The 19,154-nt window shown below is 42.9% G+C and overlaps 1 protein-coding gene across 11 annotated transcripts in view; it reads left to right on the plus strand.

Annotated features, from left to right (window-relative positions):
* The window catches only part of ankfn1 (ankyrin repeat and fibronectin type III domain containing 1), a 64,880-nt gene that overhangs the window by 38,262 nt on the left and 7,464 nt on the right, over window positions 1-19,154 (plus strand). For 10 of the 11 annotated variants that reach the window (XM_058069289.1, XM_058069290.1, XM_058069292.1 and 7 more), the window contains 8 exons: window positions 5,110-5,235; window positions 8,301-8,496; window positions 11,327-11,537; window positions 16,014-16,208; window positions 16,293-16,406; window positions 16,700-16,797; window positions 16,871-16,961; window positions 18,967-19,074. In XM_058069289.1, the coding sequence (XP_057925272.1) occupies window positions 5,110-5,235; window positions 8,301-8,496; window positions 11,327-11,537; window positions 16,014-16,208; window positions 16,293-16,406; window positions 16,700-16,797; window positions 16,871-16,961; window positions 18,967-19,074 (1,139 nt within the window). Of the gene's footprint in view, window positions 1-4,405; window positions 4,804-5,109; window positions 5,236-8,300; window positions 8,497-11,326; window positions 11,538-16,013; window positions 16,209-16,292; window positions 16,407-16,699; window positions 16,798-16,870; window positions 16,962-18,966; window positions 19,075-19,154 lie in introns of those variants that run through there. The other variant, XM_058069299.1, reaches the window with a different exon arrangement.

A 19,154-nucleotide genomic window follows, 5' to 3' on the forward strand; every position in this document is an offset into this window, starting at 1 on the left:
CTTTCTTCCTGGGGAGGCGGGGGTTTCCATTGTCGCTATTAACATCTTGTATGCGTGACTTTATCTCAGGTCTTTACATCTTTATCTAAAGGGGACCTAGGATGCTTTTCCCCTTTTCCGACCTATGAATGTACAGTAAACCTCGGATATATCGGACTCGGATATATTGGAAATTGGCTCACAACGGACAGATAAAAAAGAACAGATTTTTCTGTAATGCATTTCCAATAAAAATTCATTGCATATATTGGATTTTTTATAACGGATTTCGCCTATTTCGGACAAAATCTCCAGTCCCGTTCCAATGCATTTCCATTAAATTTCCCTCGCATATATCGGATGGCCGCATCGTGGCGCTCCGATTCGCCGAATCGTGACAGGCCGCTATACATCATTTGCAGCGTTTGCAGCGTTGCCTGCGCGTCCAGGTACATTGGAAACATAGTCAAGGAAGTGCCTTTTTATAACGGATAAAATCCCATTTACGCATATACCGGATATAAATCCGATATATGCGTAAAATGGACATTTTCCGGTATACGCATATAACGGATTTGGCTTATATCGGACAAAACCAGTGGGAACAATTGAATCCGATATATCCGAGGTTTACTGTAGTTGGAATGTTGGATTCTGGTCTTAAGCCATGCCAAAGGTTTGCACTTTTAGAAGTGAGCCCTCAAAGAAGTTTGGGATGGCTCTGAACGCTCGGGTATGAAGAACGTAAAGAACGCTGGGCTTCCTTATATGGGCGTGCGCTGCAGGGGCAATTATTGGTCTGTAGGCCATCCACGGTTTCCATAAGCAATGTGTAATTGGCCGCTGATTTGAAAGATAATACACATCTCGTTGTACTTTAACTGAGGCGGGCGGTGCATTTGGTACCTTGACCTTTATGGGGTCTTAAGCGGCATACCACCACTATCATATCCCAATTACTGAAACCATCATCTGTGTCTGTGTCGGACCAGGACCAATTCTGTTCATGTGATGATGCATTTAAGCGCACCGGTAACGTTGAGTCTTAGGCGTAGCCATACATACTTATACATGTACTGGAGGCAGTACAATTTAATGGAACAAATACTGGAATTGTATCTGTCAATGAAGGCAGTGCTTCTGATAGCGTTAATGGCCTGCAGAACAGACTCTGCTGGCCCTGACTGCCCACCGCTGACATTTAATAACACTATATTGATAAGCAGGCACGTTATAATTTGCGTTCAAGTCAACTATGGCAGGTCTTTCGTCTTCTGATTGGCCAAAATTGGCCAATGTCATTTTATGTGGACATAATAATAATAATAATAATAATAATAATAATAATAATAATAATACATTTTACTTGTATAGCGCTTTCCAGAATGCTCAGACACTTTACAGTGAGATAAAAACAATAATTACATTAAAATACAACAGTCAGAGAGAAAAAAAAACAAGGCACAGCAGTCAAGTATAAAACGTTAGACATTAAAGAAGCATACATACAAATGTAACTGTGGCCACGGGTTCGAGCCCGGGCATGTGAGGGGCTGGGCTGCGTGGGTTGCCCACAGTTACAGAAAGTGAGGCAGAGGAGGACGAAGGCAGCTCACACTATACAAGGCGCCGGCCTTTGCCGTCTTTCTCGCTACCCCACTGGTCACATGACCGGACCTGGTGGCAAGGTGTACGTGGGGATGAAATGATGCTGCCAGGTACGAGCGCGACGAGTAACAGCAGCGCAAATATTCAAATGAGACGCTTTTAAACGGCCCCGTCCCCTTCAAGCGCACCGACCATCCCCCTCATCCTCTTCACCTGTTGCTCTCAATGGGAGTCATGGAAACAGTGGAGCCAATGAGCTCCAGTCGCTTGCTCCTCAGCAGAGGAGGGCAGGAACCCATGTTCACTGTTTACATTGTTTGCTTCCTTCCGGGACATGGTCTCGCAGCCGAGACGCAGAGGGACATCTCCTTCTTGTCCTCCCCTCTCACACACACACACACACACACACAAGCAAAGCCACGTTTGGGCGTGAAACGCCTCATTTACCTGCCAGCAGAGTCTCGACTTTGTGACATGGCACGCCATCAAAGTGCACATTCATCTCCCACTGTGACGTGCAGTAAACAGCCCCTAATGGAGATGTTTGTGCATCATTATTGCACTTAGAGTAACATTGTCCTGTTGCGTCTTCGTGTCTGTGTATTGCTGCTTATGACGCTCTTAATGCTGCTAGGTGCTACAGATAATGGAGTGTAAAGACGAGGTAGGTGGAAGAGCCTCAGCACGATTCAGCCTGTCTCTCGCCAAACGTAATCTGGGCCTGAAGCTCGTTTGAAATAGATGAATAAGATGATTAAAGAGGGTGGGCGTCCACTTGAATTAACATTAACCTGTTAATTATCCTCGCCAATGAAACAACTGTTTACTGGCAATAACAAAGCTGTAAATGCAGTGAGCTCAAGCTTAGGTCTCAAACAGCCGGTCTACGTGCGAAGAAATGCACAGAGGGCCGCAGACCTTCTTTATTATGGCAAACGGGCGCTTACGCACCTCGTGCGGACAGTGTGTCTTTCCTATGTTTTGGCAAAAACGGGTTTGGGCAAAATGTCAATTTTTCATCTATGTGTACATTCCACATGTACTATAATTCAGTAAACCTCGGATATATCGGACTCGGATATATCGGAAATTCGCTCGCAACGGACAGATAAAAAAGAACCGATTTTTCTGTAATGCATTTCCAATAAAAATTCATTGCATATATCGGATTTTTTATAACGGATTTCGCCTATTTCGGACAAAATCTCCAGTCCCGTTCCAATGCATTTCCATGAAATTTCCCTCGCATATATCGGATGGCCGCATCGTGGCGCTCCGATTCGCCGAATCGTGACAGGCCGCTATACGACGTCATTTGCAGGGTTTGCAGCGTTGCCTGCGCGTCCAGGTACATTGGAAACATAGTCAAGGAAGTGCCTTTTTATAACGGATAAAATCCCATTTACGCATATACCGGATATAAATCCGATATATGCGTAAAACGGACATTTTCCGGTATACGCATATAACGGATTTCGCTTATATCAGACAAAACCAGTGGGAACAATTGAATCCGATATATCCGAGGTTTACTGTAATAATAAGTGCAACCAACACACGTTTTACTCCTTCATGGTCACCACAAACAAGCCAAAAAGCCAACAAATGTACATACGTGTGCTTCAAAAGAAAACGCAAGGCATTCAGATGCGCATTAAATTGTCTATTTTTGACACATAACTTGTTCCTCTGCCTCCAAAACGTTCCCCTCCAATGTCATATGTCGGAATTGGGGAGGATCCGACAGATCAGCCACCGATTACCGTATTTTCCCGGAGTAGACGTTGCACCAGTTGGTTCATTCATTCATTTTCTACCGCTTTTTCCTCACGAGGGTCGCGGGGGGTGCTGGAGCCTATCCCAGCTGTCTTCAGGCGAGAGGTGGGGTACACCCTGGACTGGTGGCCAGCCAATCACAGGGCACATAGAGACAAACAACCATTCACACTCACATTCATACTTATGGACAATTTGGAGTCCCCAAGCTCGGTTAATTAGCTGTCTTCGGACGAGAGGCGGGGTCCACCCTGGACTGGTGGCCAGCCAATCACAGGGCACATAGAGACAAACAACCATTCACACTCACATTCATACCTATGGACAATTTGGAGTGGCCAGCTAACCTAGCATGTTTTTGGAATGTGGGAGGAAACCGAGGCCGAGGGTGGAATTGAACCCTGGTCTCCTAGCTGTGAGGTCTGCGCGCTAACCACTCGACCGCCGTGCCGCCCACGACATCGGTTATAGAAGTAAATTTTAGGTTTATCGCCCAGGCCTGGTTTTCTTGGGGCGGGGGTCACAAAAGCATAAACTACCAAAATAAACACATTCTGCTGCAAAAACAATTTACAAAACCCCCCCCAACATAATTTAATGCTGAATCATGACCACGCGACGCTCCACTGTGATCCGCGTCTCTGAACGTGGCCGCTATTGCACTTGCAACCTCAAGCAGCTGCTCCAACAGATAAGAAGGACAAAGGGGGGGGGGGGGGGTTTAAGATGCTTAAACATGAGTCACATGTCAGGTAGCCGTGTCACATGATCTATTGGCAGGAAATGTGAGAAGTCGTCTCTTGGTGTCGCCTTGCTTGTATAACCGTACTACTGTTCCTAATTGAGTGTCTGCAGGTGCTTTGGTATTGTTAGCACGCACGACGGCCTGGAGGTTTTAAAATTGCACTCTTTGTCGTTACTTCTGCTTCATCCTTTCCGCTCCAACATCACCACGTCTTTTAACGCCTCACTGTCCCCCCCCCCCCCCCCCCCCCCCAACGTTGACACATTGATTCTTCTCTGCTTTTCAGCCCGAGGCTGCTGCCCCTCCCCTATGCAGGTTTTTACACTGAGTGTGTGCGAGAGAGAGAGAAAGAGAGAGAGAGAGATATGAAAGGCTGTCATCAAGCATCGCCTGTTGTTCCTTCAAACATCTCTATCTCTTCACTTCCCGCCTCCCTCCCTCGCTCCCTCCCTCCCCTCTGGCTCTCATGCGCTTTCTCGCTCGCGGATGTGTCGCCATGCGCTCGCCTGGTGAACAGGTGTCCAGCGCAGCCAGCCAGCCAGCCAGCGCGCGCGCGCGCGCGAGCGGGGAAGCGACAGACTCACACAGTGGCGAATGGAGATGCTCCATCAGTCAGAGAGGTTGAAGGACCTCGCTCAGGAGCCTCCGATGTCAGTTTAGATCATCCGCTGATTGACCCCCTGCCGTCTTTTCTGGTCAGTATCAATGCTGCTGACTTTCCACTTCCAACATCCCTGCTGCCGTCGGAGCCTTTGAGGCAACTTGTGTTCTCACCGAGAAGAGTAGTTTTCCCATCAGGAATGTGACATTGAAGATTTTTGTTGCCGCATCCCAGCAGAGAGTCAAGCCGCCGCTGCGTCTTTCACTCGCTCGTGGCAAAACAAATTTATTCCGTGGAAGGAGAACTGAATGCCGCATGCTTGGATGATGGTGCTTTTCTCGCTCGTGATGACTCGATGATGCCGTGGTCCTCATCCTCGCTTCCTGGTATGTGTCTTCAGGTCAGACAGCAAGATCGCACGCTTGGCTCAGAGGTGGAACCAGCGTGGTGCCGGAGATGCGCTGCTTAAAGAACTGAAGCCCCTGTTTCACACAGGACCACCCAGATCCTCACTCAGCCTGGACAGGTGAGGACACCAACATCACAATCATGTCTGCTCAATCCATCCTACGTGGAAAAAGTCATGGATGTGGAGCCACGGCTCCTGGGAAGGCTCTCTACAAGATATTGTAGATATCTTGTTGTGTCCATTTGGGACGTTAGATTGGTTTGACGTTGGAGCAAACTCTTTGTGCGGTGGGAACAGAGAAGGAATGACAAGTAGTGTACAAATATGGAGTCCATATGGTGTAAATCCCTCGTTACTCGCCACTTTGCTCCCTCATTTTATCACCGTTTTCCAAAATGAATTACTGTAGTCACTTGCAATATTGTGGTTGGATCATCTCATCACAAACAGTGGGTGGGGTGGGGGGGCATTGCGGAAGGAAGTAGGAAGGAGGAGTAAAATACGTAGATGTACAGTATATGGGAAAATACGACAGGACTAAAGTTTTAACAAGGATACAAAAACACTACAGTACAGTGGAACAGTGGCAAGACAATGTCGAAGCACAGTCAGAGGAGTGAAATACACGAGTTCCTTCATAATTTCGTGTCTAAACTCGTAGGTCAATCATAAAAATTCTAACAAATGTGAGAAAATGTTAATGCCTGTCTGAGAAAAGTGTTTAAAGTTTATGATTATGAGTTTTGCCTTAAAAGCCTTAAAACATAATTGTCAACATAAAGAACTAAAGTTGGCCCGCAGATTCAGTTGAAGCTAACAGGCTAGCATGCTTGCGGTTACGTTGACGTTAGACAGACAGCTGCTAAGGCTGATGCAGTCGACACGTTGGCGTTCATGGCACAAAATACGGACATGCTTATGTCCTCGAAAAATGTTTACCTGAAAAATACTAGCGTTTAATTTAGTGTTTACGTGTTTTTGAGCTGCTGACATTTAAAGCAGGCAGTCCTTCATATGTATTTTGTTCTTTTTTACTGGCTTGTTAAGTTGTTTGTTCTAAAAAGATTTGACTTTTTCTTGGCCCACTTTATTTTATCAGCTATTTTTCACATACAATTTTTTTATGTGCATCTTGCATGAAGCTTTAAAATAAAAATAAAAAGCTAGATATTAATGTCTACGGGGCTCTAATCATGTCATAAACAGGCTTTTTATGCTCTAACTTCAGAAATATTCTGTTTATTAATATTGAATCCTACTATACGGAAATTGACTTATCGCAGTCAGGTCTGGAACCAATTAACTGCACTGAACGAGGGACGTCTGAAATTGTAAAATCATAAAAACATGTTTGTGTTAGCATTTTCGGCTCTCTGGAATGAACTAATCGCATTGACATTTATTTTTTTCTTTTGGGAAATATTGATTTGGTTAGAGGTTGACCTTCGGGAACAGATTGATGACGCTAACCAAGGTTCCACAGTGTAGTGGTTTTGTTACCGGTATGAATCCGTCCCTTCATTTCCACATTTTTATTTGTTAGTTCCAACAAACACTCGCTGCTCCAGCGGTGCCGCGAGCATCACACTTGTTGCCATGGTTACAGGCAGCAACTGGACATGGACGCTGGCAACCAGTTTGCTGGAGTCTTTGGTGTAGAACAGGGGTGGGCAAACTTTTTGACTCGCGGGCCGCATTGATTTAACTAAATTGACGGGGCGGATTATGTAGTATTTTACAGGTAACAGTCCATTTTTACACCTATATTTTTACACATATTTTACATGTAAAAGTGTCATGCAATCTGCTATATGTGCACTTCGAAATCATTTATTTGATGTAAAGTGTGTTAGAAATTGTATTATTATTATTGTTATTTTTATTAGAATTATTATTATTAGTTATAGTAATGTTATTATATTATTATTATTTTTGTTAATAATAATACCATTATTATATTAATATTATTAACAATATTAATATAATAGTAGTATTATCATTATTGACAACAACATTATTATTATTATTATTATTTGTATTACTATTATTGTGCTTGTGCTCCTTTTCCCAGGAGTATTTTGTAATATTACTACCATTATTATATTAATATTATTAACAACAATATTAATATAATAGTAGTATTATTATCATTATTGACAACATTATTATTATTATTATTATTTGTATTATTTGTATTATTTGTATTATTTGTATTATTTGTATTATTTGTATTATTTGTATTATTTGTATTATTTGTATTATTTGTATTATTTGTATTATTTGTGCTTGTGCTCCTTTTTCCAGGAGTACTTTGTAAACAACAGACCACATCAAATAACGAAATTGATAAAGCAGCTACCTCAACCATCAAAAAATTGGCCCAAGCCACGATGCCAGGTTGTATGTTGAGTTCAAATGAAATATTTGGAAAAAACAGGCGGGCCATATTGAAACACTTGGCGGGCCGGATGTGGCCCCCGGGCCGTAGTTTGCCCACCCCTGGTGTAGAAGGTCGCCGTGTCTGACCTGACCTGCCGGCCTTGTGCTTTTGGGCGAACACGCTCTCTCGTCAGCAGGGCATAAACACGCCGCCGTAGTCGTTGGACCCTCATTTCCATGGACGATGTTGTTCAAACGCCATTAGTCGTAATCCTGGCGTTTTTTGAAGTGAAGCCCGGGAATGACTTGGCTGCAAATGAAATGATTCTAATCAGGCTGACATTGCGAGAATGATTAATCATCATTACCATGCCGCCAATTCAATCACAGCCTCGATGAAGAGACGTTAAACGCTGACTCTAATGACGAGTCATTAACGTGACGAGCAGAGAGCGTTTGAGCCAATCAACTTCAGTTTGTCGACAGGGTGAAGTCCTGCTGGGCCGAGTGCAGAACAATCAGCTGAGCGCCAATTTTCATCCGTCGCCTGCTAATGCCGAGACCCCGCAGGTGTGTTCTCATGAAGAGCCCTATAACGAGCAGCATGAGAGGGAGGCTCCGTGAGAAGGAAATCAGCCGTCATGGCCGTTGCATGTTGCCAGAGTAAAAAGAGTCCAGGCTGTGGTGGACAGCAAAACATCGCTCGAGTCGGTCGGGAATGTAGGAATCGACATCCGTCAAACGGAGGTGTTCTAGTCGCGTCGCCTCCCTCAGTCTGACCCTCCACCCCCTTCCCCCGGCAGACGCCTCCCGGCTGTAATGACCCAACAGATGCAGAACCTGCAGCTGTCCCAAGCCAGGAAGTGCCCCGGCGGACCGGCCTCCCCCAATGCCGCCAAGCGCCTCTATCGGAACCTGTCGGAGAAGCTGCGAGGAAGCACGTCGTCCTTCGAAGACGCTTACTTCTTTGGAAAGACCGATCGCCTCCGCAAGGCCTCGGTGAGTTTGGCGTGACCGCCAATCGTGTAGTCCCAGTCTTTCCCACACATTCATTTGTTTGTGGCGGTACTCCACTATTTAATACGGTTAATACGGCAGAACCTCGGTTAGCATGTTTTTCCAGTTAGCATACATATTGTTGTGTAAATAATACACTGCCAAAGGGTTCTTAAACATGTAATTATGTTCTACATTGTTCGATTTTTGAAAGAAAACGGTAAATTTGCAAGTATTACATTTATACAAGCTAATGCTCACATTTCAGCCTCATTTCCTGAAGTGATGTCATCTGGGTTTCTTTTCAAGATGGAGGATGTTTACAGTGATTAGCAAATCTATAGCATGATCTGTCAATAGTTTTCGAGGAGGAAGAAACATTTGGAGATGAAATCGAGAACTTGAACTATGTCGTAAAGCATTCATGTCTTAAATGTCCTATTTTCTTTTATTTTGTAACTACATTGGGTAATATGAGTGTAAAGGTGCATATAGGGGTGTTATTTCATGTCTGGAGGGCTCTAAAATGGTAAAGGCATATTTAGAAGGTGGTAAACGGGTTCAATATGTCTTATTTTCTCATATAATGTCTCCTATATTGGGTAGGAGTATGGGAGTAGTAGTAGTAGTAGTATGTAATAGTAGTAGGAGTAGCATATAGGGGTGTTATTTTATGTCCAAAAGGCTCTAATAATGTCAAAGAACGTATTTAGAAGGCTCTAAACAGGTTTGCTATGCACTATGTCTTATTTTCTCCTATTATGTATGTCTATATTTAGTAGGTTGTAAACAGGTTTTCTGTGTCCTAACTATGAAAATATTCCATTTATGAAACAGAAATCCTACTTTGTGGAAAATCATTTACCATGGTCAGGTCTGGAACTAATTAACCCCGATAATTACAGGAATTACTGTACATTATCTTTAAAATCAGCACGCGCTTACATGGAGCACGAGACATCAGTGATGTTTTTGCATGTGTTAAGGCGCATGCATACCGCTAATAGCATATCGCTAATAGAAATGCTTAAAAATGTGATGTCGCACATTTCTCATGAAACAAACCATAAAGCTGAGTTTACCTCGCCACTCACCTGCCACTCTTCTTTCATCCTCCTGCTTTCTTGTCATCCGACCCCACAAATAACACTCAGATTTAAAGTGTCATCCAAGAATGACCATCCAACGTGAAATATGGACCCCGGTGATGATGACCAGCAGCGTAAATTGTTTCTCCAGCCACTGAATAATCTCGGAGGTAAATGTAGACGATGATGGGGAATCCGCTCAGGATGCGTGAGCTTGCCTCCGAGGGATCAATAAAAATCTTGTTTGGTGCCTCGCTAATTCGATGTCTCCTCGGTCTGAACTCTCTGCTCCCACATTGGTGGCAGCTTTGATTAAATCCGCAATCTGCTGCCTGGAGCTGTTTTTCATTCTCAGGGTTGGATCATAAAGTCCCACTCGTGGTCACTCAAAAAGGGATTGAGCGTTTGGTGGGGGCCGCATAGTGAAAAACGAAAGCAACTTTGCAACACGTGGATGTGCTACGATTATAGTGTATCAATTTGTTTTTAAAAACTGAATACAGGTGAAAAAGTATACTATTATCATCACTCCCCCCAACTTCTTAAATAGTTGTTGTACATTTCTTGGCATAATATTGTGACTTTATTCTTGTAATATTTGGACTTTATTCCCATTATATTATAGCTTTCCAGAAAAGTTTGGGTTTTTTCTCTTAATGTTACAACTTTTAACAAATAATGTATTTTTTGTTATTTGAACTTTACGTTATTTGAACTTTACTTAAATTACACTTTTTTCTTCTTAATATTGTAAGTTTATTCTCTTAAAATTGCAACGTTTCTCATTAGAATACGAATATTTTCACTTATAATTTCAGCTGTTTCCATTTCTGCTGCTCTTTGTTTTTCTCAGCTATTTAAACTTTCTTCATGTAAATCCTGATAATGTTATGAGTTTAATAAACTCATAACATTAACTTTTTTTCTTGTTAGAATGCAACTTTGTTCCTTTTTATATTTTGGCTTCACTCTTGTAATTTTTTTTTCCATTTCTGCTATTTTATTTAAATGTTCTATTTCAATCATTTTCTTCTCATACATTTTTGTAATTATAACATAATACTTTTACTCCCAGAATATTTTGACTTTATTCTCATAACATAACTTTTTTCTCAACCCATTTTTTTTTTTCAAAAATTACAACTTTAGTCTTTTTGTTTCTCATAATATTACAACTTAAAACTTTTTTTTCTAATATTTCAACTTTATGCCACTAATATTACAGCATTATTCTTGTAAAATTCCAACATCTGGAGTGCAGCTTTTTCTTCTACAATTACTGCACATTTTTCCATTTTTGCTGTGGTGTTTTTTCCAGATTTTTTGTTAATTTATATTTTTAGAAAATACACCATAGCCCAATAACAAAAGAACACACGGCGGCCGCGAATGGCCCCCGGGTCCACACTTTGGTCACCCCTGGCTTAGACACTGACTGGAGTCACTGAAGAGCATTTGGTCTCACCAGCAAGCAGCACCCTTCATCACCTCTTCATCTTCACATCACAGCCTCCCCGTCTGTCTCCATGTGCGCTATCATCGCTCCTCTGGTGCTGACCTGTGAAACATTTGGTCAGCCTGATGACACGTACACACCAGACACAAGTGGGCGAGGGGGGGTTCCTGCATTGAAAATTGAGAAGAACAAAAACACTCCAGTATATTTTTGGTGCTTTTTTGCCCTAATTGGATGTAAATGTGTAACAACAAAGCAAAACTTCATGACATCTTCACGTCTGGTCCAGACCATGCAGGGCAGCGACTGCCTCTTCGAGGCCGTGGAGCAGCAGGACCTGGACACGGTGCAGATTCTGCTCTGCCAGTTCTCGGCCGAAGATCTGGACCTCAACACCCCCAACAGCCAGGGTCTGACGCCGCTGGACATTGCCATCATGACCAACAACACGCCCATCGCCAAACTGCTGCTCAAAGCCGGCGGCAAAGAGGGCCCGCACTGTGAGTACTTCCTCCCAATATTCCCTTTCTATTCCAGTCACGTGAAGCATTTGGATATGAGCTGCATTGGCTCCACAAATACATTCATTGCACCAAAGAGTGCACACACAGAAAATAAGACATACTGTACAAAACATAGAGAAACTGTTTACAACCTTCTGAATACACTTTCAACATAATATGCATACTAAAATAAAATAAGACATAAATGTAGAAATTGTTTACAACCTTCTAAATACAGTTGTTAACATTATTAGGAGCCTCTAGACATAATCAACACCCCTATAGTCACATTTACATTTCTTTGACCCAAATTGACACAATACGAGAAAATAAGACATAGAAAACCTGTTTGCAACCTTCTAAATACATTTTCAACAAAATAAGACATAAGAAAATAAGACATAAGATGTGGAAAGTGTTTACAACCTTCTAAATGCAGTTTTTACATCTAGACATTAAATAACATCACCTTTACACTTTACAAATAAGACATATAAGACAGAAAACCTGTTTTTTCAACCTTCTAAATAGTTTTTAACATTATTAGGGGCCTCTAGACATCAACACCCCTATAGTCACTTTTATATTTCTTTGGCCCAAATTGACATAATACGAGAAAATAAGACATAGAAAACCTGTTTACAACCTTCTCAATACATTTTCAACATAATGGACATAAAACAAAATAGGACATAAGATGTGGAAAGTGATTACAACCTTCTAAATGCAGTTTTTACATCTAGACATTAAATAACATCATCTTCACACTTTACAAATAAGACATATAAGACAGAAAACCAGTTTTTTCAACCTTCTAAATACAGTTTTTAACATTATTAGGAGCCTCTAGACATCAACACCCCTATAGTCACCTTTACATTTCTTTGGCCCAAATTCACATAATACGAGAAAATAAGACATAGAAAACCTGTTTACAACCTTCTCAATACATTTTCAACATAATGGACATAAAGCAAAATAAGACATAAGATGTGGAAAGTGTTTACAACCTTCTAAATGCAGTTTTTACATCTAGACATTAAATAACATCACCTTTACACTTTACAAATAAGACATATAAGACAGAAAACCTGTTTTTTCAACCTTCTAAATAGTTTTTAACATTATTAGGGGCCTCTAGACATCAACACCCCTATAGTCACCTTTATATTTCTTTGGCCCAAATTGACATAATACGAGAAAATAAGACATAGAAAACCTGTTTACAACCTTCTCAATACATTTTCAACATAATGGACATAAAACAAAATAGGACATAAGATGTGGAAAGTGTTTACAACCTTCTAAATGCAGTTTTTACATCTAGACATTAAATAACATCATCTTCACACTTTACAAATAAGACATATAAGACAGAAAACCAGTTTTTTCAACCTTCTAAATACAGTTTTTAACATTATTAGGAGCCTCTAGACATCAACACCCCTATAGTCACCTTTACATTTCTTTGGCCCAAATTCACATAATACGAGAAAATAAGACATAGAAAACCTGTTTACAACCTTCTCAATACATTTTCAACATAATGGACATAAAGCAAAATAAGACATAAGATGTGGAAAGTGTTTACAACCTTCTAAATGCAGTTTTTACATCTAGACATTAAATAACATCACCTTGACACTTTACAAATAAGACATATAAGACAGAAAACCAGTTTTTTCAACCTTCTAAATACAGTTTTTAACATTATTAGGAGCCTCTAGACATCAACAACCCCTATAGTCACCTTTACATTTCTTTGGCCCAAATTGACATAATACGAGAAAATAAGACATAGAAAACTGTTTGCAACCTTCTAAATACATTTTCAACATAATGGACATAAAACAAAATAAGACATAAGATGTGGAAAGTGTTTACAACCTTCTAAATGCAGTTTTTACATCTAGACATTAAGTAACATCACCTTCACACTTTACAAATAAGACATATAAGACAGAAAACCTGTTTTTTTCAACCATCTAAATACAGTTTTTAACATTATTAGGGGCCTCTAGACATCAACACCCCTATAGTCATAATAATAGTCATAAATATTGACATAATACAAGAAAATAAGACATAGAAAACCTGTTTGCAACCTTCCAATTACATTTTCAACATAATGGACATAAGACAAAATAATACACAAGATGTGGAAAGTGTTTACAAACTTACCCAATATAGACATAAGAGAAAATAAGACATATAACACCTACAAAACCTGTTTATGAACTTCAAAATATTTTTGTCCCCATGATTAGAAGCCTCTCGATGTGAAATATCAGCATATAGCCACCTTTACCAGCCACCTCCTCCAACGGGCCGGAGAGATGACCCCGCCCACCCTGGGCACCCTCTAATTGACGCACCAATAGACTGAAGCAGCTTCTCCCCCATGCCTGTGAAGAAAGTGGAATACACCTACATTATCAATTGGAATTTTGTGGAATTTCAATTCCACTTCCTTCACTTTGAAATTGAATTGGAATTCTACTTCCTGGTAACATTCATTCATTCATTCATTTTCTACCGCTTATCCTCACGAGGGTCGCGGGATGTGCTGGAGCCTATCCCAGCTGTCTTCGGGCGTGAGGCGGGGTACACCCTGGACTGGTCGCCAGCCAATCACAGGGCACATACAGACAAACAACCATTCACACTCACATTCATACCTATGGACAATTTGGAGTGGCTAATTAACCTAGCATGTTTTTGGAATGTGGGAGGAAACCGGAGTACCCGGAGAAAACCCACGCATACACGGGGAGAACATGCAAACTCCACACAGAGATGGCCGAGGGTGGAATTGAACCCTGGTCTCCTAGCTGTGAGGTCTGTGCGCTAACCACTAGACCGCCGTGCCGCCCTTCCTGGTAACAAACAGCATTAATTCATTCATTCGTTTAATTGCAATTTGGTTGACAAAATTGTCAGTTTGCCCAAGCTGCCACTTCCTCCCCGCAGAGCAGGTGCTGTGCAGAGGGCCCCTCCATCCATGGGCGGGGGCCCCATATTTTTTACAGGGAGATTAGGCATAAGGCATATCTTATCTTATCTTATTATTCTCTGCAATTGAGGCATTGAACAAGTCAGCCCTGGTGGCCGCATTTTGAACACAGTCAATTATTTTGTTCATTTATTTTACACCAAAAAGAATTAGTTGAACAATTGTGCTCCCCCAGTGGCATAGAAGAGGTTAAACAGAAGTCCATATAGTGTTGTCTGCAGTGATGGAAAGCGTATAGAGTGCGTGTAGGGTCCTGGGGGGTTAAAACAGTGGCCACTTTACTGCAGGTCTCCTGCGTGACTCCTGCTGAAAAGCCTTTAACGAGGTTTGTCGTTTAATGGTTGAACTTTTCCAATGATGCATGTAACGCCGGGGCAATTACAGCTAAGTGATTTATTGTGCCGCCGGGCCACGGCGGCAGGCGCTCTCCAAAACAGCGAGCCGGACTCCGGGCGGCGGTACAATCCCATCCTTGTAAACAAACACAGAGCAAACATTGCCGCTGTTTTCCCTCCTGGGGCCCTGCTGCTCTCTGTTTATGTCATTCCTCAAGTGCCAAGTAAATCAGTCAGCTCCGACCTGACAGACAACACAGACCCCCCGTCCCTCTGCATGTGTGCGTTGCATGTGTGCGTTAGCTCCTTCACATGCACGCTGCTCCCTTTTCCATAAAAGGCTATTTTAGGAATCTGGGATAAAAGCAAGACTGTTGGCATTCAATGTCGAACTAAAAATAAGGTAAATAAATAACCACGTCAACATGCCCTGCAGTTAATGTGGAAAAAAGACTTCTTTGTCGTTACAGACCTGCCAACTTGTACGCATTTTTTCGTCGGCACACATATTGACCCTTGAACACATCACTGCTCTCACGTACGCATTTTGTTCCATTCCAAACGTCCTGCTGAGTGTGATGTACGAAAACGCCGTCATTGGTCGGCTTAGGCCGTACAGTCCACCTCCGCAAATGCTTTGTCCTCTGCTTTTGGATCAACATTTGCTATAAAACTAACTTGTAATGCATCAGTAAGTTCCGGCTACACCATCGCTCCTCTTCTGTCTTCAATTCACGTTGTTTGCCCGCGGTAAATGAAGTATAACGCTCCTGGACGTGCCGTCACATCGCCAGCGGCCATTTGCAGTCATTTCGTATTGGCACTCGAATCAGAGCGGCAGAAAAGAGGCGTCACGTCACAAGAAAAGCTGTTATGTTGTTTCTCATAACTCATAACAAAGACCTGCCCATCATGTCGCTTCTGTCATGTCCTGGCCTTGAATGCCGCCTCGCTTCCTCCCCGACACAGGCGCCAGTCCAAAGGGTGACCTTTGACCTATGTTCCCTCCGCCTCCGCCTGCTGTTCACGTCCTGAACAGCAGCACGTGTGTCAGTAGACATGTGATTGTGGCAACACTGCAAAGAAACTTGTCATGGTTGGTGTATTCACGTCTCACGTGTGTAGTCGCCAGCGCCGAGAGCCGGGAGGCCCACCTGAGCGCCCTGGTGGCGGAGGCGGAGCAGCGGGCGTCCGACCTGGCGGCGCGGGCGCAGCGGGACGGCCTCTCGCTGGAGGCCTGTCACAAGGACAAGCAGCTGAGGGCCTGGGAATGGAGATGCAAGCTTTACAAGCGCATGAGGAGCGGCTTCCAACACGCGTGTGAGTCTTTTTGCATTATTTTTTTTTTTTTATAACCTTCAGTGTGTGAGGGAGTCAAGCTGAACAACGCGTGGCGGTGTCCAGGTCCTCCGGACGCTCCGACCATGGTTCGTCTGAGCGTGAGCAGTAGCTCCACGCTGACCGTCGCTTTCCAGGAGCCACAGTGTCTCAACTCCTCCGTTGTGACCAAGTACAGAGGTACCACTCCCAAACAAATATCTTCACTTCACATGTAGACATGCTAAGCTAGTTTTTCCCAGACTCTTGAGCAAAAACTGTTTACAACTCCATTCCACGGAGTTGCTTTTTACGAGCTCCGGAGTGAGACAGGGACAGGAAGTGGCAGTTAGCGAGAGTTAGCGAGCTGGCCTCGAGCAGAGCAATCAGAAGGTTAATGGCCGCTTCCTCATCATCTCAGGGAGAACTATTGATTTGTAATGAAAAGACAAATAAACCATTTCATCCGTGTGTGTGTGTGTGTGTGTGTGTAGTGGAGTGGAGCTGCCTCAAAGACTTCTCGCTGCTCGCCGGGGAGATGCTGCTGGAGAACCTGCAAACCCTCAAATGCACCATCAGCAGCCTCACCACGGTAGTGTCATCCACCTTCCTCGCCAAAACGTGACTCCTCGTCTGAACGCTGTGCTTTTATCGTGACGCGTCAGGGTCGTCTGTACTACGTGCGGATATCGGCCTACAACATGAAGGGCTGGGGCCCTCCTGCATCCTCCCTGCCGCCGTCTGCTGCTCCTTCCAGTAGGTCCCTTCTCACTCGCTTGGCACTTATTACTACATAGTATGTACTGTATTATGTAGTGCTACATGCAGTATGTAATTCCATAGTAGGTGAAGTATGTAGCTAGTATGTTACATAGCGGTACTTTATTGAACCTCGCCTCACCAGCACTCTCGACTCTCATTTCGCCGAACCAGGTGTACTTCGTTCCGTAGTAGGTACCCTTTATACCTGCTACTATGTACTGTATGTACGCACTAGTGAACAACTACGATAAAGTAATACAGCATAGTTGTTTAGTAGATCGTAGATAGTTCTTCAGTTGATAAACTGTACATACTACTATACAGGTCCTTGGTAGTACGTACACAAGTCAACTACTACTATGAATCCTTAGTAGGTAAACTTTGTTACTCAGTAGGATGCATGCCAGTAAACTATTACACTGAAATAATACTCTGTAGTTAGATTTGTGTTGCTAGTTCCTTGTATATTACTGTATTGTTACTTGGTAGTAGGTACGCGCTAGGAAACCACTACTATGAAGTTGTACTGCGTGGGGACTTAGCAGTGCATTGCTAGTTCCGTAGTAGGAAAAGTTATGTACTACCACGTAGTTAATTGGTGGTATAGACACACTAGTAAACCACTAGTATGAAGTAGTACTGTGTAGGTACTTAGTAGTGCGTCAGTAGTTGCATAGAAGGTCAACCTTGTACATGCTACTTATTAGTTACTTGTTAGTATGTACGGACGAGTAAACCACTAGTATGAAGTCGTAATCTGTTCCTCAGTAGAACTATTTTGTATGTACTACTATGTAGCTACTTGTTAGTATGAGTACATACGCACTAGTAATCTACTAGTATGCTATAATGTAGTACAGCATAGTTGGATAGCAGTGCACCACTAGTTCCTCAGTACGTACTACCATGTAGTTACTTGGTAGTACATACATACTAGTAAACTACGTAGCGGTTTAGTGTCGTGGAGCTACGTTGTTTAGTCTTAGGTAGTTTACTAGTCTGCATACTACTTGGTATGCAGTATACCACATGCACGCAGTATTTGCTACGTAGTGTGCACGACCAAGTAGTACAATGTCACAGTGTCGCCAGGATATTTTGCAGCCATTCTTCCTTGTGCTCGGAGCGAACCAAAGTTAAAGTCATTTTCAATACACAAGGGCATTCTTCTTCTCCGTCACGACTCTGCACATTCAAGCCTTTTAGCCTTGAAATGTTAGCGTGCAGCCAGGGACACGGTGTGTGGGTGGATGTTTTTGCAGTAATATCCAAGTGGAGCAGATGTAAAGAGAGGGCTGTGAGCACACCTTGCAGATATATTCATACACGCACACACACACATTTATTCACTAGACAAAGCTCCGCCTTTGTTAATTCTCCTCATTAAACCATATGCTATGTACAGCGGTGGGAAAAAGGTTTGCCCTCTTCCTGATTTTCTTTTGGGGGGGGGGCATGTTTTAGATCATCAAACAGATTTAAATATTAGTCAATGACTACACAACTGCCCGCTTGGGCATCTCTTTGTTTGCATGTTCTCCCCGTGCGTGCCCTGGTTTTCTCCGGGTACAAGCCTTAATGTTCTTTTCGTTCAGCAGTGCTTTTGGCTTTGGAACTCCTCATGCATGCCGTTTTTGCCCAATGTCTTTCTTACGGTGGAGTCATGAACATTGACCTTAACCGGGGCAAATGGGAAGGCTCAACATTTGTACATATTGGCTCTCACTATGGTTTGCTGGAGTCCCACAGCTTTAGATATGGCTTTATGTCCTTTTGCAGACTGGTAGAGATCTGTATTAACGTCAGTTAAGCTATGTCTTAACAGGGGGGCTTCACTTTTTGGGGGGGGTTGGATTTTTTATTATCCCTTAAATCTGCATTTTGTGTTCAGTTGTGTTGTCGTTGACCAATATGTACATTTGTTTGATGATGTCAAACATGAGTGTGACAAACACGCATGCAAAAAAATGACACAAATGCTTTTCAAATCTTTCCACAGACTGGCGAGAAAGCGAGGGCCGGGAGCCCAGGAGGCGGAGTCACATTGACGCCATGGAGCGCCTGCTACAGCAAGTCAGAGCCACGCACTCGCACTACTGCTGTGGAGGTGATAAGATCCACAATATCACATCATATTGTATTCGCGCACACACGAGACACCGAGCCACTCCCGTACACGGGTCCAGA

The sequence above is a fragment of the Doryrhamphus excisus genome, chromosome 3 (genome assembly GCF_030265055.1).
Source record: "Doryrhamphus excisus isolate RoL2022-K1 chromosome 3, RoL_Dexc_1.0, whole genome shotgun sequence".
Taxonomy (NCBI): domain Eukaryota; kingdom Metazoa; phylum Chordata; class Actinopteri; order Syngnathiformes; family Syngnathidae; genus Doryrhamphus; species Doryrhamphus excisus.